The sequence below is a fragment of the Eurytemora carolleeae genome, unplaced genomic scaffold (genome assembly GCF_000591075.1).
Source record: "Eurytemora carolleeae unplaced genomic scaffold, Eaff_2.0 scaffold1363, whole genome shotgun sequence".
In the NCBI taxonomy this organism is placed as follows: Eukaryota; Metazoa; Arthropoda; class Copepoda; order Calanoida; family Temoridae; genus Eurytemora; species Eurytemora carolleeae.
Window position 1 is genome coordinate 67616 of NW_019397248.1, and position 19256 is coordinate 86871.

The 19256-nt window shown below is 34.4% G+C and overlaps 1 protein-coding gene across 2 annotated transcripts; it reads right to left on the bottom strand.

Annotated features, from left to right (window-relative positions):
* Positions 1-240: 240 nt before the first annotated feature.
* Positions 241-16971, bottom strand: LOC111713031 (histone H3.v1). 2 transcript variants are annotated; one of them, XM_023487818.1, is made up of 16 exons: positions 16877-16971; positions 16184-16336; positions 14959-14996; positions 13731-13825; positions 13359-13409; positions 12986-13037; positions 12631-12680; positions 12021-12255; positions 10963-11093; positions 9590-9670; positions 9117-9224; positions 6799-6923; positions 4600-5062; positions 3783-3850; positions 3425-3499; positions 241-1788 (listed from the first exon to the last, which is right to left on the bottom strand). In XM_023487818.1, exons 1-13 carry the CDS (start codon positions 16952-16954, stop codon positions 4742-4744), a joined length of 1518 nt encoding a protein of 505 aa, XP_023343586.1. In that variant the 5' UTR covers positions 16955-16971; the 3' UTR covers positions 241-1788; positions 3425-3499; positions 3783-3850; positions 4600-4741. The 2 variants fall into 2 exon arrangements, with proteins under 2 accessions (XP_023343586.1, XP_023343585.1); XM_023487817.1 differs by having other exon boundaries at positions 9117-9257.
* Positions 16972-19256: the final 2285 nt, after the last annotated feature.

The window sequence follows — 19256 nt, forward strand, 5'->3', positions numbered from 1 at the left end:
TCCGAAGGGAAACCATAAATGAATCATTAATTTGGAGATACTTTATGGATATGGATATCTAATTCCTACTTGATCAGACACAACTTTCAGGGGAACAGTTTTTATTCGGACATTGTAATCGTATCTTGGTGTTTCGCTTGACACTATGCGTAGAGTCTCTTTAAATAGATAAAATTCAGGGGAAAATATTTTACACCGTCGTTCCGTCTTATTTTCTGGCTTTAAAAATAACAAATAACCTCCACTGCGTCAGATTTTATTCAGATATTAACAATTTTTCATGATTACAATATTAACTGGTGGTGCTCATTTTCAAATCAAATATTTAAAAAAAAATTATTTCAAACCTTTCTCTTTGATACATACATAATATAAGGTATAGCTATTTTTTTTAGAATTTTTTAAACACACAAATATGAAGCTTGATAAGTCTCAAATATCCAAATCTTTCATTAGTATTCAGCTATACCAGTATACATGAATACATGGATACATGGTTACAATCCTGCGGCTGAAAGTGTAAATATCGAATCCAAGGATACAAAATCCAATTGAGGATACAAAAATTCAATTTAGGATACAAAAATTCAATTTAGGATACAGGATATCATAATATCGCACAGCACACACTAACTTTCCTGCACATGATCAACAACCTGGAATTACCAATATTAATCAGTGATCTCTAAGATACTTGATTGATTGATTAAGTGCGAGGAATAGATCAATTTTCAAAAAATAATTAAACCGTCAACTGGTTAAAACTATGGCGAATTTAAACATTAAATGGGGTTTTGTTCATCCGTGACTAAGCTTTTTTTGTAGATTTTTTCATTTTAATTTTTAAAAAATTAGTTTTATTTTTGGTGATTAAATAAGTTTATATTTTATGAGTGAATATGTAGTCGCAGATGATTCCACGTCAAATTACGAATTTTCAACATGCTTTTGATTAAAAAGACAAAAATCCACTAAAATTATTTTAATGCTATTCTGTGCTCTGGCTACTGCTATGAGATATCTTTTTAGAAAATCATTATTTTGTCAGATATTCGTTTTAATCTTTGAAATTGTAAACAGGATGATAGGTTGCTAGAATTCTGCTGCCATGAGAGAGAAGGTTTGGCCTCAAATTGATCATCAAAAACTTTTTATTTAATAAATTCGGCAGATTTGGTTCTTTAAATTTTCTTAAGTTTTAACGTGAGTGAACAACAACAACAACTTCTGGACTTAAAGCAGTTTTATTTCTACTGGACTTAAACCAGTTTTATTTCTACTGGAAACAAATTACTTGCCCCCCTTAAATCCAGATTCAGGAGACCAAGGGGTGAAATAAGCCGTTTACTATAAAAATGGCACTGGTGGGCTTCTTTTTTCATCCCCTGGGTCCTTCTGATAGTATATATGGGATAGTAGAAAAATATACAAGATATCTCAATATATCACGTCAAAGTATCACCGTTTTATAGATTTAAATATTCATAACAATCATCTTTATAGAACTCAGTAGAGGAACGTTTTGTACTGAAACAGGTTCCATAGTACACAGAATACATAGATCTATGCACGGAGTACATGTACTTCAGTTGTCAAGAACCGTACATAAGATTAGGTAAATAGCGAGCACAGGGTAGCAGCTGTATAACTCTCACAGTTGTACAGATTCAGCATCAGCTGTCTGTCACCGGGGAAGCTGTTACTCGTAGAAGCAACAGCTGTTAAGCTGTCGGCGAATCTGTTACTCTGACAGTTACACAGCAAACACGAGTAGAAGTTAACTGCTTCCTGAAATATAAGATTCGATTCAAGGGACAGTTGTTCAAATTGCACGTGAACTTGAATATAAAGAGATATTGGCATACACAATTCACAATCAGGTTTAAATCAGGAGAACTGAATTTAATTTGGAATCTTGGATTGAATTAGGAATATTTAAAAATATAAAATAAGAGATAAGGGACTTATTAGGATCTCAATAAAATAAGGGGATCTGGATATAATAAGAGGATCTGGATAGAATAAGGGATCATGGATAGAAAATGTGGATCTGGATAGAATAAGGGGATCTGGATTGAATAGAATAAGGGGATCTGGATTGAATAAGGCATCATGGTAAAAATAAGGGATCTGGATAGAAAAAGTGGATCTGGATAGAATAAAGAATTTGAAAGAATATAGGATCATGATAGATGAAGGGGATTTGGAAAGAATAAGGGGATTTGGAAAAAATAAGGGGATTTGGAAAGAATAAGGGGATCTGGAAAGAATAAGGGGATCTGGAAAGAATAAGGGGATTTGGAAAGAATAAGGGGATTTGGAAAGAAAAAGGGGATTTGGAAAAAATAAGGGGATTTGGAAAGAATAAGGGGATTTGGAAAGAATAAGGGGATCTGGAAAGAATAAGGGGAATTGGAAAGAATAAGGGGATTTGGAAAGAATAAGGGGATTTGGAAAGAATAAGGGGATTTGGAAAGAATATGGGGATCTGGATAGAATAAGGGGATCTGGATGGAGTAATGGATCAGGATAGAATAAGGGATCAGGATAGAATAAAGGGTCTGGGTGGAGTAATGGATCTGGATAGAATAAGGGATCAGGATAGAATAAAGGGTCTGGATGGAGTAATGGATCTGGATAGAATAAGGGATCATGGATAGAGTAAGGGGATCATGTAAAGGAAAGTGGATCAGATTTTTTTCTTCTTTAAGCCCCCGAAAATTTATATATGTTCCCCACGATCTTTGAAGAGAGTAGGGAAATGATTTTTAAAGAAATATTTACTTCTGATAAATACAAATTTGATGTTTTAAAGAGACTATTACTGAAGTTGAAAGCAAGGTTGATAAATATCTCAGTATAGAAGGAATCCTCGGGCAACGTCAAGTTCTCGATACTACCAAAAGTAACTTCACTTAAGTGATCTTTAATATTAGAAGTGGCATGTCCGATTTTTCACACTTTTTCCAAAATATAGGTAACATTGTGAAAGATATCACTTTAACACAGAATTGGAAATAGAAAACTAACAATTTTCAGATGGAAAAAAATGATATCTTTGTGACGAAGGTTTAAATTGAAAATTCGTCGCCAGTATAAAGTATACTGCGAGAGCAAAAAAAAGACATTGAATGACTAGGAAATGCTTTAATAATGATATGATTCTTACGCCAGTTGATTTTATGAATATTTAATTGATTTATCAATTCATTTGATATAAAGTAATTATTTAAAAATGGGTTAATCAATCTATTGACAAATCAAATGATTATTCGTATAATTAAAAAAACATTCTACGATCTACAATTTAATAATAAAGTCAGTCACGTTGGGGATCTTTCATGATCATTTTCTAATACTAATAATCCAAAATATAACTTCCATTGATCTATACTCTGTTTGATTGATCGATAGATTAAATTACCTGATTTATCTCCTATTTGAACAATATTTCCTAAAAGAGGAGGTTTACTACACCGTCTTCGTATCTCCTGTAGACCTGGATTCAGAAAAAACCCCATTTAATCAAATTTGGACAGACGAGTTTAAAATAAGCCTTTAAAAAAGGCAAGGGCATGGAATTGCTTAAGGAAGTATTTCAGTCACAAACTGTAACTACTTTAAAAAAAAATTTATCAGATGTATTATATGCATATCTAAAGGATTGGCTTAATCTTGCACCAGAGTCAGAATTTAATGAATTCGAGCCGCGTCTCAAATCCGCCAAAAACCGGTTTTAATTGAGCGCCGGCTTGAAACATTTAATAAATTTTAAGTGGGACCTGTATCCGCCCCTGAAGAAGAAATCAAAGTTTTCTAACCAGGACAATCAGACGGAGAACAAACCAAACTAATAAATAATATTATAAATCTATGTTCGGAAAACTTGAATATTGAGTTAAAAAGGAGGGTAAGATGAGCAGAATAAGAAGATCTAAACTAAGAACTAAGAACTAAGAATGAGAGGAGAGGGATTGATGAGTATTTTCATTAATTAATTATTAACCATTACTAAGGATGAAGATGAAGTAGAAGGATGGATAGAGAAAGGATGAGTATATTCACCTGAACTAAGATGAACAATGACAAAATAGGTAGATAAGTAGACAAAATACGTAAGTAGACAAAATAGGTAGATAAGTAGACAAAAAAAGTAGACAAAATAGGTAAGTATACAAAATAGGTAAGATAAGTATACAAAATAGGAAGATAAGTAGACAAAATAGGAAGATAAGTAGACAAAATAGGAAAATAAGTAGACAAAATAGGAAGATAAGTATACAAAATAGGTAAGAGAAGTAGACAAAATGGGAAGATCGGTAGACAAAATGGGAAGATCAGTAGACAAAATAGGTAGATAACCTGACAAAGTAGAATGATCAGTAGACAAAATAGGAAGATAAGTAGACAAAATAGGAAGATCAGAAGACAAAATAGGTAGATAAGTGGACAAAATAGGAAGATCAGAAAACAAAAAAGGAAGATAAGTAGATGAGTAGACAAAATAGTGTAATCGATGAAAAATAAATTATTAATATATTAGGAAGTTGAAGAGGTAAGTAAGTTACGATAAAATATTATCATTTATTTAATATTTACCGTAAAATTCTTCAATCTTGACAAACTGGATCTATACGGGAGACTTTATGGTTCATGGGTCACATTTGCTAAAAAATAATGAAAACTGGTCGCCTATATGCTGGAGCTCTCAGGATAATTCTTTAAGCGACAAAGGAAGTATTTAATTTATAATCGTCCTTCTTTTGGCTCTTTTTCTTTCTTTTCTTGAGTTTAGTTTCTTGTCCAGTAACCTACTGTACCCTCCTGTTCCATCATCTTGTTCATCTGCTCCTTGCTCCTCGATCTCTTGCTCCTGGTACGGTTCCTCCTTAATCTCGATCTCTTCCTCCTTGTACTGTTCCTCTTTGTGATCGATCTCTTCCTCCTTCTCCTGATCCTCGATCTCTTCCTCCTGAAACTCTTCCTCCTGACACTGTTCCTCCAGGTCCTGATCCTCGGTCTCTTCCTCCATCTTAAACTCAACCATTGAAACAGCCTCATCCTAAATATTCAGGGATATTTATTTTCTTGAAAAATTATTCCCCCCCCCCACAATATCTCAGATATATTTACATTTTAATCAACAAATCAACAAATCTTTTTTATGGTTTCATTCTGGGGAAAACACCATTTTAATGAGTGGGATGATTCTCTAAGAAAAAATTACCCTTCTCATTTAGAATAATACTAACAACACGAATTTCAGGGTGGCTAAAACTTTTTTGAAAAAATCCGTACAAAAATCCATACAATTTTCGAAAAAAAATCCGTACAATCCGTACAATTTTCGAGAAAAAAAAACGTACAATCCGTACATTTTTTTTTTAAATCCTTCTCATCCATCCCATTCTAGTTATTCTACTCATCCTACTCATACTGTTCATCCCACTCATCCTGCTCATCCTGTTCATCCCACTCCTCCTACTCATCTTACTCCCTACTCATCCTGCTCATCCTACTCATCCTACTCATCCTACTCATCCTACTCATTCTACCCATCCTACCAATACTACTCGTCTTACTCATCCTACTCATCCTACTCATCCTACTCATCCTACTCATCCTACTCATCCTACTCATCCTACTCATCCTACTCATCCTACTCATCCTACTCATCCTAATCATCCTTCTCATTCTACTCGTCCTGCTCGTCCTACTCGTCCTACTCGTCCAACTCGTCCAACTCGTCCAACTCGTCCAACTCGTCCAACTCGTCCAACTCGTCCTACTCATTCTACTCATTCTTCTAGTCCTAATCATCCTTCTCATTCTGCTCGTCCTGCTCATCCTGCTCGTCCTACTCGTCCTACTCATCCTACTCATCCTTCTCATTCTACTTATCCTACTCGTCCTGCTCGTCCTGCTCGTCATGCTAGTCATGCTCGTCCTGCTTGTCCTGCTCGTCCTGCTCGTCCTACTCGTCCTACTCGTCATACTCGTCCTACTCGTCGTACTCGTCCTACTCGTCCTACTCATTCAACTCATCCTACTCATTCAACTCATCCTACTATCCTGCTATCCTAAGCATCTTACTCATTCTTCTCATTCTAGTCATTCTACTCATCCTGTACATCCTACTCATCCTACTCAACCTACTCATCATCCTACTCATCATCCTACTCATCATCCTAATCATCCTACTCATCATCCTAATCATCATCCTACTCATCATCCCACTCATCATCCTACTCATCCTCATCATCCTACTCATCATCCTACTCATCATCCTACTCATCATCCTACTCATTATCCTACTCATCATCCTACTCATCATCCTACTCATCATCCTACTCATCCTCATCATCCTACTCATCATCCTACTCATCCTCATCATCCTACTCATCATCCTACTCGTCATCCAACTCATCCTACTCATCATCCTACTCATCATCCTACTTATCATCCTACTTATCATCCTACTTATCATCCTACTTATCATCCTACTCATCCTACTCATCCTACTCATCCTACTCATCCTACTCATCCTACTCATCCTACTCATCCTACTCATCCTACTCATAAGTTAAACTAACTTCATTTTGAAGAGAATTTTTTTTGAAATTTTCATGAAAAATTTGCTGAAATGAGTGAAAATAAAAAATTCGGTGTATTTCCAGAATAAAAATCCGTTCAATCCGTACAATTTGAAAAAAAAATCCGTACAATTTTAGGGTTATTAAAAAAATCCGTACAATCCGTACATTTTGGCCACCCTGGAATTTACGAAAGATTTTTTACCGTAATATCTTCTGCAAGAGGTTGAGCCGGTTTAGTCGCCTTCTTCCTGGGTTTAGGTTTAGACTTAGCAGAACCATGAACAACTTGCACATTCTTCAGATTATTATCCAAACCTCTATTCCAACCTGAACAATAATTAATGATAATGGAAAAAATGAAATAATATGATAATCTTATGAGGAAATGCGGCCTGAGTTAAAGACTGCATCAAGATTATTTCATCTCGTTTAAGAATTTCCATTATTACATTTTTTTCCTCATAAGATTATTATTATATCATATTTGTGAGGTTCCATGGACACATACCCAAGAAATTATATTAAAAAATAATTCTGGTGAAATCCGACTATTTCAAGTTGGAACAGTTAACATTATGAAAGGTTGCAAATAAGTTTTCTGCTCTTGTTCTGACTATCACTGTTTTTTATTTTTCTATTGTTAAAATGTTAAAAACCATTTTATAAGTAAAAATTGGTTCTTAAGTTGAGAGTATTGCATGTGGTGTGATCGTTTCCTTTGATAAGTTTGTTTGTTAACCAATTTCTAATAATTTTGCTCTTTATTTTAAGTTGATACTACATTTAGATACAGCATGTTGAATGTGCCTTGAGTTTTTTTAGATGGGGAGAAGGTATAGTAGTGGGTTCTCTTATACTGAACAAAATCGTGCTTTCATTTACACAGAAGAAATCATTTCCTAAATCTTCCAAAAAGAGGAGATTAAAGCAGGTTATCTAGTTAGAATCAGTTCGACTTGAACTGATGAAGATCTTTGTCTTTTATTCATGAAGCAAGATTCACTGTTTTCATTGCTATGGAGTATGGAGTGATAAGACCCAATTAAAAGCTTGACAATAGTATTTCACTAGTTTTTATCAGCTAACATTTTTGGTTTTGATTGTGGTTTCACTTCATCATCTCGAGCTATGCGATATATGGTGACTGCTGGCTTAGGCTGAGGTACTTTAGAACTAGTTTTAGCTGTAGGGTGGGGGCAAATTGACCTCTTCAAATTCTGTCTAATTTGTTTAAATATTACAACTGAATTTGTAATTTTTGAAACCCTTATTATGTATTATTGTTCAGTATCCAATTATAAAATGAAAAAACAATTGATTGAAATTGTGAAGTAAAGACAACCTTTCCATTTTTGAAAAGCTCTGACCGTACTATTACAAATATGCAGAGATTTGCAAAATCTCACCAAATTTGGTTCGCAATGAAGAAAAACTTTTAGGAAAGGTCAGAAAATGTTTATTAAACACAAGGGGTTCCACTCTTCTGTCAGGAATAAGGTTAAGATTTAAACAGAAATTCCTGAATTAAGGTATATTAATACTTCAAAAAACGAAAAAGGCAAGTGAGCATGAAAAGGTAAGTTTGCATGTTTTAATATTAAAGAAAAAGGTAAGTGAGAATGTTAATTTAAAGTATAAAAAGTTAAGTGCATGTATTAATATAAAAGAAAAAGGTGAGTTTGCCCAATGCAGTGCATGTAGATCAATATTAATATTGATCTATGTTAAAAAGATCAATATATGGAGCAATGTTGATCTATGTTAAAAAGATCAATATATGGACCAATATTGATCTATGTTAAAAAGATCAATATATGGAACAATGTTGATCTATGTTAAAAAGATCAATATATGGACCAATATTGATCTATGTTAAAAAGATAATAAGGAGCGTGTAAGAATGAATATTCTTCAACAAGTGTAATAATTTCCATTCTTTAATGCTCGGAGCGTGTAAGAATATACATTTTTTTACGCTCTGACCATGTAATAATTTCCATTCTTAGACGGTCTGAGGGTTAAAGAATGAAAATTCTGCACCTACAGAATAAGCATTCTTAAACGCTGGAAAGCGAACAAAATTAAAATTGTATCTCCTGAACCGTGTAATAATAGGAATTCTTACACGATAAGTTTACTACTATGGAACCGAACAGATATGATATAATATATTTTATACTCTTGAAACAGAATTCCTCTAAAATATGAATGTTGATCATTTGCAACTTAAAAATTAGCGTGTTTTCTCATTCAAGAAGGCATTTGCTCATCAAAATTGGCAGATTATTTTTTTAGAAGAGTTTAATTTACTAGTCTTATTTATGGGAGGACAAAATACACAAATAATACTCGAAAAACCTATTACTTTCTGCACATAATTTTTATTAGCCTCATAGAGTTTTTTAAAAGATTCATTCATTTCAAATTATCTTTCTCGAAAATCTCAATTTAAAGCCATAACTTATCCATTTTGGTGTGGGACACCATGTATATTGACTTAAGGTGAATAGAAACACTAACTTGATATAACAGTGTTGGTGACAGTTATAACATCAAGTTTGGTAGGAACATCATCAGAAAGCTCCGCCGGGGCAGCATCATGATTCCAGGTGATCTGATCGAGGAACTCTTTGGCAATTTTCAAATATTTGAAATGTTTTCCTATTATCAAGAATTTATCAATAATAATAAAACAATAACGCCCAAAAACATTTTATACTTTTTACCTGGATTAAAATTCAAAATACATGGATACTCATTACAGTTACAAGAGATTTAAAGTATCATTAAAATTATGTAAAAATGTAATTACAGAATCAGAATATTTCTGCATTATTTTATAATTTTGAAAAGAAAATAGAAAATTAAATTAAGAAAAATCCAACATTGTATAATAATGATACACGGAAATCAAACCCTAGTTGCCGCAAACTACAACAAATCATAAGATAGATTAAACTCTTCTTTATGTTAAAGTTATTATATGAAGTTCCCTGAAGGTGATATATAAGTGTTCCAGGACGACTTGGCGGTTCTATGGTATCTTCTCACCCAACCTGGCCCCAACTCAGGAGCTAAAAATAAATTATAATATAGGAAAACAGGAATGTAACTAAGGGTGATCACACGAAGGTGGTTAACATTTTTTAGGGTGCATAGTTTCTGTGGGTGATGTGGCCCAATATGAGCATTGTGTGAAAATGTCAGGTTGATAGCATTACATCAGGTGGAAGTCGTTTTCAGTTTTTCAACAAAACCTTAATATTTGATGGATGTCAATCTCCAATCCCAAATATTCTTAGTGATCCCGGTAGATTGGAGGCTATATGCAATTTATCTCAATTTAAGAACAAAAAGTGCGTCTTAGTGCAAAATTTGGTGTCACAAAGTGATAATTGCCCTTTCCTCATTATTGACACTAATTCCACCTGAATTCATCAAGTTAGAGAAACAATTTTTTTTGCATTTTAATACTAAGGGTTAACATCACACAATAAACCTAGGCACCTTTTGATTTTCTGACATTCACTTTTTCGTGTGTCACCCTAGTTTATCTTCTTCGAACATGTTTCAAAAATCATGTATTCCCCCCTTATATAAGCATATCTTGCGGGAAATATTTAAGGTTCACGAGTTCACTTAAAATAAAACAAGTATTGGAAGAATTAAGGAAACACGACCAGAAAATGACTCAAGTAAGGTCCTAGTACGAACTCAGTCAATCAAACAATTGTTAAAATAAACTATCATGAATTCGAGGGCAAGTTCAATAAGTTAAGTATTACGTAATGATAAGGCATAAAGTATTTTCTAGTAAAAATAGTCAGCACATGAATTCCATAATGGATAATAATTAATTAACAAAGGTATCAACAATGTTGACAGTTCTGTTTGGTTTACGTTATTCGGCCAGGAACCTAACAGATTTACCAGGAACACCACTTACCATGGAAACCTTGTAGCAACAAGGTCAAAGTCTGACATCAGACTTAACTTTTTAACAAATAGTATTGTCCCCAGATGGAATGGACTCCCGACAGACGTCAAGGACTCCAGAACCACATTTTCAAATCCAAACTTGACAAAATGTTTAAATATTCTGACCCCTATACTTGTGCATTTGAGTTGTGTGCCGAGATAACCAAACGCAGACGAGAACCAGGCAGACCAGAACCCTACTCTAGGAGGACAAGGCAGACCAGAACACTACTCTGGAGGACAAGGCAGACCAGAACCATACTCTAGGAGGACAAGGGAAACCAGAACACTACTCTGGAGGACAAGGACTGATATTTCTAACATACTCCTTGCGCATAATTTAATAGGACTAAATAAACTCAATATTCGATTTCTGACGATTATACACCTGCAGTATCTTGAAGAGAGGCGGCGGGCAGGATGGCGGCGGAGGCACGAGGCTGGTTGGCAGGGGCGGCAGGGGGCTGGATGGCGGCAAAGGCAGGAGGCTGGATGGCAGGGGAACACTTCAACTTTTTGCTAAACATAACACGAGAAATAAAAAAGAAAACGTGGCATGTTAAAGACAGATTATTTACGCAAAAGGGGGGGGGATGAACTTTCGTTTAAAAGTATTAAAAGGGGGACACGTGCCAGTTGATCAATTTTTCATTCTCAAATCTGCAAAAATTAAGAGAGTTATCAAAAGAGGGGAGGAAGGCCAGCCACAAAAATTTCTCGTCCGAGCCACCTCTAAATCATCGTCTTTGGATTATTATGTGTTTTAAAGTTTCTAATTCTAGAAGATGAAACTATTTTTTTTTAATCTGGCCACGTTAGGGCAAAATATATATATAGACTTAAGTATTGCAATTATTACATCATGTTGGAATCGTTAAAGCCATAAGAACGATGTCAAACTTTATTTAGGTAAAACTTAAATCTCTACCGCCTCCGTAATGGCTAACCTACGCGATATAAAATAAATAGCAGAATATTTGGCATTTTCCCCATCGAACCACTCGGAAAAATTGGTTTTCATTAAAATTAGCAAACAAGAATGAAGTTCTTCAAACTCGGAATTATTTCGGCATTCTACACCAGGAATATCTGAAAATGAGCGTAAAAAAGGTCGACATTAAACGCGAAATTTTTAATTCAATTGAACTATTTTTTTCAACTTAAAAAAATTCAATATTTCGACCTAACGTGGCCCATTTCTTGAAAAATAGTTTTATCTTGGAGGATTAGACACTTGAAAAAATGAGCAGAAAGGGGCTCGGACTAGAAATCGTTGCAGCTGGCCTTCCTCCCCTTATCATAAAAGCTCAACTAAAAATAAGAAAAATACTTCAATCCAAAATCCTCCAATTATCATCCCCACCCCTCCAAGTTACCGAGAAAAAAACTGGAAAACTAAAAATAATTTTTCAATAAAATATGAACCCCTGTCCAGCTAATAACTACCTTGGTGCACTCTCTGATTCGGCCTTTCGTTTATTAGAATCCGGGATCTTCTTTGTTAAAGCTTCAGACTTCTTTGTACTTGCAGGTTTAATCGGAGTTTTGGTTTCCTCAGGGTTGGCAGGTTTAGGGGTCGTAAGGTTAGGTGTTGCATGGTTAGGGGTTGCATGATTAGGAGTTACAGCGGCAGCTCTATTAGGGGTAATCGCTGACTTTCTATAAGAAGGTCCAGGAGTTCCTGAAAAAAATTCTCTAGATATTTATGAAGATTCTAAATGTTTTTAGAACATAGAATAAAATAGGAAACAAAAATCTGATCAGTTTGCTTAAAAAGAGTGTTTGCAAAAACAAGGGTTGATTAGAATCGATCATGAATTCAGACAAATTTCCGAAATTGTTCATTCTTTTATCAAGGCTTGGAGTAATAAATCTGCAGATAAGAGATCAACGGAGTTTTACCAATTTCTCCATCAAATCAATATTAACAATTATTAATCAAAGATTACATTTTAGTTTTTAGTTTTTTTTTTTAAATTAATAAGGTTTATTTCTGTCAAAAAGTAAAATGTAAAATAAATGTTGTAGGTATGGGATATAAAATCTTTATAAAAACCTTGATCTGAGCTTGGGTTCTTCGCTACCGTTGAGTCATTCCAAGGATCACTTCCATAAAAAAAAAATGGGCTGCAATAGTTAACATTTTTCTGTTTGTACGGGGGATAGAGAAAATTGCTTGTTTAAATCAATTAAATGTAGTTTTAGTGAAAATTTATGATTTTGAAGGAACAGGCTCCAACTTCAGAAAAATCACTTTCCCTAAAATGGGATATTTTAAAACCGTTATCCAAGAACCAAAATCTTAAAAATTTCCTTATCTCTGAAGGATTCATCAAGCTTTAAAATAAAAATAAGCGAATAAAAAAAATTCCTCTTAAGTTTATAAGCTGGGTAAATGTTAGTTTGTTTACCTACAGCTGTGTTCTACACGTGGGTCAGATCCGTAGATAATTCCAACTTTTCCTAACATTCAAGTTGACTTCAATTCAAGGATAGAGGCCCTCAAAATAGTTTTTTTAATTCTTTTCAAAAAAGGCTTTAAATTTTATTAATTCTTCATCAGCAGGGATATTTTAAAGGGGGGGGGAAAAAAGATCAAAAAAAAATTGAACATAAAAAGGTAAGTTTTTATTCTTCCTTTTTCATACTTTTTACCCCAAAAATGTACATACCTATCTTCTGGAGAGGGGAGGAATAATTTTAAAGGAAAATAACACCCCTGCATCAAATCGTTGATAAAATATATTTAAAAAAATGTTGACGAGTTTTATGAGGTCAACTTTCCATCTCTCTGATATCTGTGGAAGGTGTATGTGATACTGTCTCCAGGATTAACTAAAAAAAACGTATTTTTGTAAAATAAAATTATTTTAATTACTTTGAACTATTCGAAATATATTTTAAACAATAAACCGTTCATATCCAATTCTTATATGTGAAAATGCGGGAAGAAAAAAAATGCATTATTTAATATGGGGGGAGGGGGGCCCGTCAAATACGTCACGGAAACTAGTTCTTCAGCAGTCCAAATACGTCACAGATAAATATACACTAATCCTATCGACTATACCTGTACACTACATACCTTCCTTGTATCTCACCTGTTACAAGATTAGTATCAACCATACAGTAGTCTACAGTACATTTGTATCTCACCTGTTACAAGGTTAGTATCAACCTTCACCATTAGTACTTCGTTGGTTTTACAGATTACCAGGTCCGGCCTGACCTCTAGAACACGACCCCACAACCTAAAGTAATCAAGGGTTCAATTTGGTTTCTAAGGGACAAAATTTCAAAATTTCAAGAAACCCTCCATTTCTAAAATGGCATATTCGATTCACAAATGCTTTGTCCGATCAAGAATGAATTAAATATCTATGTAAATAATTTAAAAAAAAGATTATTTTCAATTTTTTCTACTGCAAGAAAACAATGTAAAAATTATTTAAATTAAACAATGTTCAAGCTAGAAATTTGTTTTTGATCAGATACAGATTAACAGGGTATCGTTGTTTTTCTAAATGAAGGGTCATTGTAATTACTAAACATCATTTCATCATAATCTTTCCCAAGTATGTAAGGAATGTTTTTTATCGCTGTTTAGTGGAAAATAAGATTATCAGGGTAATAGAGGAATAGTTGGCGGGATATATATTTTCGCTAACAAATCTTTAACTCCTCAGATGTTAGGAATTTTTGCAATCGCTGAATTGGTTAAAATACTTGATTTCTTGTTTAAATTGTCAAAATGTGAAAAAAAAATCAGAAAGGGTAACTTTTATATCAATAAAATACAGGGCTAAAATTTATATATTTGGAAAGCTCTTGAAAAATGGATGTCACATGTTAATATTTGTCAAAATAAATATTTATTTTAGAACATTGACGTCCTTTTTGACCCTTTTAAAATCCTCCCTTGCAACCTAACCATTGAAGATAAGATGCCTAATTTATTTTAATGAGCAGGCCTTGAAAAGTTGGAGTAGGGACATATATCACACTCACCTTTCTCAACTCTAAGGGCAAAATCATAGAGGGGGGGGGGGCGTGTTTTGTGGGATGGAACCACCCCCAATCCATATTACACAAAACAGCCCAATCGGGACAGGGTTAAGAAAAAAAAATTTAATCACAGCACGCATGAGTTTACACGTTATGAATTTTTTAAGTAAAAATATAGCAACTATCATTCTCGATTCGAAGTGAAAATGAATTAAGTACGTTTTTCTATTATCCCCCCCCCCTGCCCCATAGCCAATTTAAAAGGTCCTCCATGAAACTCGAGCGCTTTAATTTTTCACGATTTGAACAAACAAATTTTCGATAAAGTTATTAAAAAATCCCAATAGAACACAACAGTTAAACATTATGCTAGAATTACCTTTCTCCGGGATTTGGTCTGAAGATAGTAAACTCACCCTGAAAAAAAAAATGTTTTATGTTTAATGTTTTATAATCAGAGTTCAGTGTTCAGTGATCAGTGTTCAGTGTTAGTATTCAGTGTTCAGTGTTAGTATTCAGTGTTCAGTGATAGTATTCAGTGTTCAGTGTTCAGTGATCAGTGTTCAGTGTTCAGTGTTCAGTGTTCAGTGTTCAGTGTTCAGTGTTAGTATTCAGTGTTCAGTGTTCAGTGTTCAGTGTTCAGTGTTCAGTGTTCAGTGTTCAGTGTTCAGTGTTCAGTGTTCAGTGTTCAGTGTTCAGTGTTCAGTGTTCAGTGTTCAGTGTTCAGTGTTCAGTGTTCAGTGTTCAGTGTTCAGTGTTTTTCAAAGGGGGTGGGAGGAAAACCGGTTTTAAACCTTGATGTTAACTTCCGGTTTAAAGGGAGAATACACAATACTAACCTGTATGTTAACTTCCGGTTTAAAGGGAGAATACACAATACTAACCTGTATGTTAACTTCCGGTTTAAATGGAGGATACACAATAATAACCTGTATGTTAACTTCCGGTTTAAAGGGAGAATACACAATGCAAACCTTTATGTTAACTTCCGGTTTAAATGGAGAATACACAATACTAACCTGTATGTTAACTTCCGGTTTAAAGGGAGAATACACAATGCAAACCTTTATGTTAACATCCGGTTTAAATGAAGAATACACAATACTACCCTGTATGTTAACTTCCGGTTTAAAGGGATAATACACAATACTAACCTGTATGTTAACTTCCAGTTTAAAAAGAGAATTCACAACACTAACCTTGATAATAACTTCCGGTTTAAAGGGATAATACACAATAATAACCTTGATGTTAACTTCCGGTTAAAAGGGAGAATACACAATACTAACCTTGATGTTAACTTCCGGTTTAAATGGAGAATACACAATACTAACCTGTATGTTAACTTCCGGTTTAAAGGGAGAATACACAATACTAACCTTGATTTTAACTTCCGGTTTAAAGGGAGAATACACAATACTAACCTTGATGTTAACTTTCGGTTTAAATGGAGAATACACAATACTAACCTGTATGTTAACTTCCGGTTTAAATGGAGAATACACAATACTAACCTGTATGTTAACTTCCGGTTTAAAGGGAGAATACACAACACTAATCTTGATGATAACTTCAGGTTTAAATGGAGAATACACAATACTAACCTTGATGATAACTTCCGGTTTAAAAGGCGGGAGTCCTGGACTTTTCAGTTTGATTTTAGAGATATCCCAGGCCAGAAGAACACCGCCTAGCTCAGGCATATAACTCTTTCTGTTCTCACTTAACCAATCATATACTCCATCCTCAAAAACATGCTGCAAAATGATTAGTTAAAATCAGGATCAGATCAAAAGAAAAGTGTTGTGTTGTGCATAAATCATAAGAATAAAAAATGAACCAACTGGCAAAAAAAAATTTGATCAGTCCATTTGAAGAAAAAACTGTTGAACCCGAAAACAAAATGGTTTAAATGATGTTGAACCTAAAAGTGGCTTCAAGGGTTAAAATTTTATGAAATTTTGCTCCTTGGGAAAGGAAGTTTAAAGGTTTTATCGAAAATTTTGCCTCTACGGAAGAATAGTTTTTGGAGGAAAAAAAAAAGGTAAAATTAAAATGTAAGCTAACTTCCTGTTTTCTCGATTTCCAGCAAAGCTCCAAAAACAAACGAATAGTAAGTATTTTTTTTTTTTGGGGGGGGGGAGGATTTGAATTTCGAAACTTTTCTGGCGATGGGGGAGAATGAAAGATTGGAATAAAATCTACTATTTTTTGGCTAATATAGAAAATAAATCCATGTTTTTTATGCACTCACTTCACTCTCTAAATCGTCAGAATCAAATCAAATGAAGAAATACCTGAAACTCTGGTTCTATGGTTACTGTAAGCTTAGTTTTGATTGCTGTTACAGTTGAAACAGAATCAAAGGCAATCATTAGCTTAGAAATCTTTTCTGAAATTCACACATGTTGATTTTCATAAACCTGATATTAAAAACAACTGTTAATATTACGATAGTATAAAAAGATGCAGAAAGGATTTGCACCATTAAAGGTCTATCAGAGGATCATCATTGTCCATTATTTCTTGTTTGTAGCAGAACCCCACTGTGCCATGGTCACTATTATCTTCATAAACACCATCATCGTGGTCATCCTGGTCTTGATGTGATTCAATTTCTATTTCTGTTTCATTTATTCGTCTTTTCTTTCGAATCGATTGTCGTCTCTGTCGTGTTCTAACCCTGTCTTTAGATCTGTGGAAGAATTCTTTCAGTTTCTGTGTAAAACGTATTTCTCCTGCCTTAGTTCCGTTTGTGTAAACAGATTTCATCATCTTTAACAGAAATGAATTCTTAGCAAACGTATCGTAATTAATATTGGACCAAACTTCAAAATCTGCGAGTGCTTGAAGGAACTTAGTAGGAAGAGGAAATGCTCGCATAAAACTGTGAAGAACAACAGAATTACACTCAGCCAACTTGTTGAATTCACCAAGGGAATGCTCATTTAACATAGGTGGTAGGACGTCAGATTCTGTAGTTTCGTCAGGTGGACGGGAAATTGAGTTCACGGATTTTTCAACTCGGTTCACGGATTCTTGCAATATTTTAATCATTTCCACTAATTTAGCAAAGTCACAGCTTTCATCAACCTGTTGACTTTTCATGGAGACACCTTTTCCAGGGGGTATTATTCTTTTGTCATCTAATGGCAGGTTGTCTTGAGCAATAAATAATTCAGATTCATAGTTCTCCAATTCTATATGTTCTTCCTTTATCATAACTTCATCTTCTTCATTAATATCATCAGTTGTATCTTTATCATCCATAGGAGTAATTTGTGCACCCATTGCATTATCACAAATAGTGTTAAATGTTGCTCCCTCCATGGTAGAATCTGTGTTTTCGACTGGTTGAAAAAGCTCACTGGGGGGCTGCAGCTCAAGCTGCAACAATTCAGTGTGATTACTATGAGATGGAATCTGTAGATCTTTTTCTTGGTTGAGTTCCGATGAGTTTTCATCCTCATTGAGTGATCTCATGGATTTACTAACTCTAGTGGGCTGTGTTCTTAGATCACGATCATTATTATCTATTGACTCCTTGATAGAATGAGGCTCCAAATAATCATCAGGTTCTGCGTTATCCTCCAAATCATCATCTTCCTTTCTCATCTTTTTTTCTTCTCTCCTTTTTTTTCGTGTATTAAATCTATCCTTAGCTCTCCAGAAAAATTGTTTTATTTTACTCAAAAGCATATTCGTTCCATCGCTTGTTCCGTCTGTGTAAACAGAAATCATTAGATCATAGAAGTGGGAAGCGTTCAAAATTGTTTTATAATTTATTTGTTTCCAAACAACATAATCAGCAAGCGCTAGAAGAAACTTGCTTGGGACAGTGAAAGCTTTCATAAGATTGAGAAGTCGAACAGAACCTTTCTTTGCTAACTCATTAAGCTCCATAATAGACTCAGCGTTGATGATAGTCGGCAATTCCTCCTCACTGTTTGTCTTCGTCGACGATTTGGGTATAGTCATTAAGACCTTCTCAACCCTATCCACCGTGTTCTTAATGCTTTGAATCATCTTAGCCAGGTCGTTTAAATTGTAATTATTACGTTCGCGTTCCTCCATTTTGCTTTACTTTAATATTCTGTAACTATAACATTATTAATCAATTAGGCTAATGAGTCCTAGAGAAACTTTATGAACTCCTCCTTCTTTTCTGTCAATTTAGTACACACTTATCTTATAAAAAATCAAATCCACCAATATAAAAATACGCGATGATAAGCAACCTGTGCCATGGGAACAAACTAGTTGCAGTCTTTTTAAGCATCATTATAACGAAAATTAAGGACTTTTTGGCAGGTTCTACATAAATACCTAGCATGCCAATTATAACTCATATCCCCCCCCCCCCCCGATAGTTAAGGACGTAGAGACTACCTTTGGACTTTGGAGCTAGTTTTTCTCATGAATTTTTTCAAAGTCAAAATCCAATTCCCCAGCGAAAATTTAAAATTTTGTGGATCTAGGGGGGTCCCCCAGGATTCTAGGGGAGGAGGGAGGGTACATACTCCCAATAATCCCCCTTAATTACGCCTCTGCAAAGTATAAATGGATTTTCAAATGTTTCACTTTCCCCCATTGTTTTGGAGTTAGGATGAGACTAAAAGCGCAACAACAGGGGGACATTAATTACAAACCTAACACTTGGCCCATTTCTAACACCCA

What these genes read in the sequence shown, in the direction of transcription:
- LOC111713031 (XM_023487817.1), bottom strand. Translation starts at nt 16,954, where the DNA reads ATGATTGCCTTTGATTCTGTTTCAACTGTAACAGCAATCAAAACTAAG. An exon ending in CCACAGATATCAGAGAGATG is followed by an intron (nt 13,038 to 13,358) that starts GAAAGTTGACCT and finishes CTTGAATGTTAG; the next exon opens with GAAAAGTTGGAATTATCTAC. An exon ending in GAACCCAAGCTCAGATCAAG is followed by an intron (nt 12,256 to 12,630) that starts GTTTTTATAAAG and finishes AATTTTTTTCAG; the next exon opens with GAACTCCTGGACCTTCTTAT.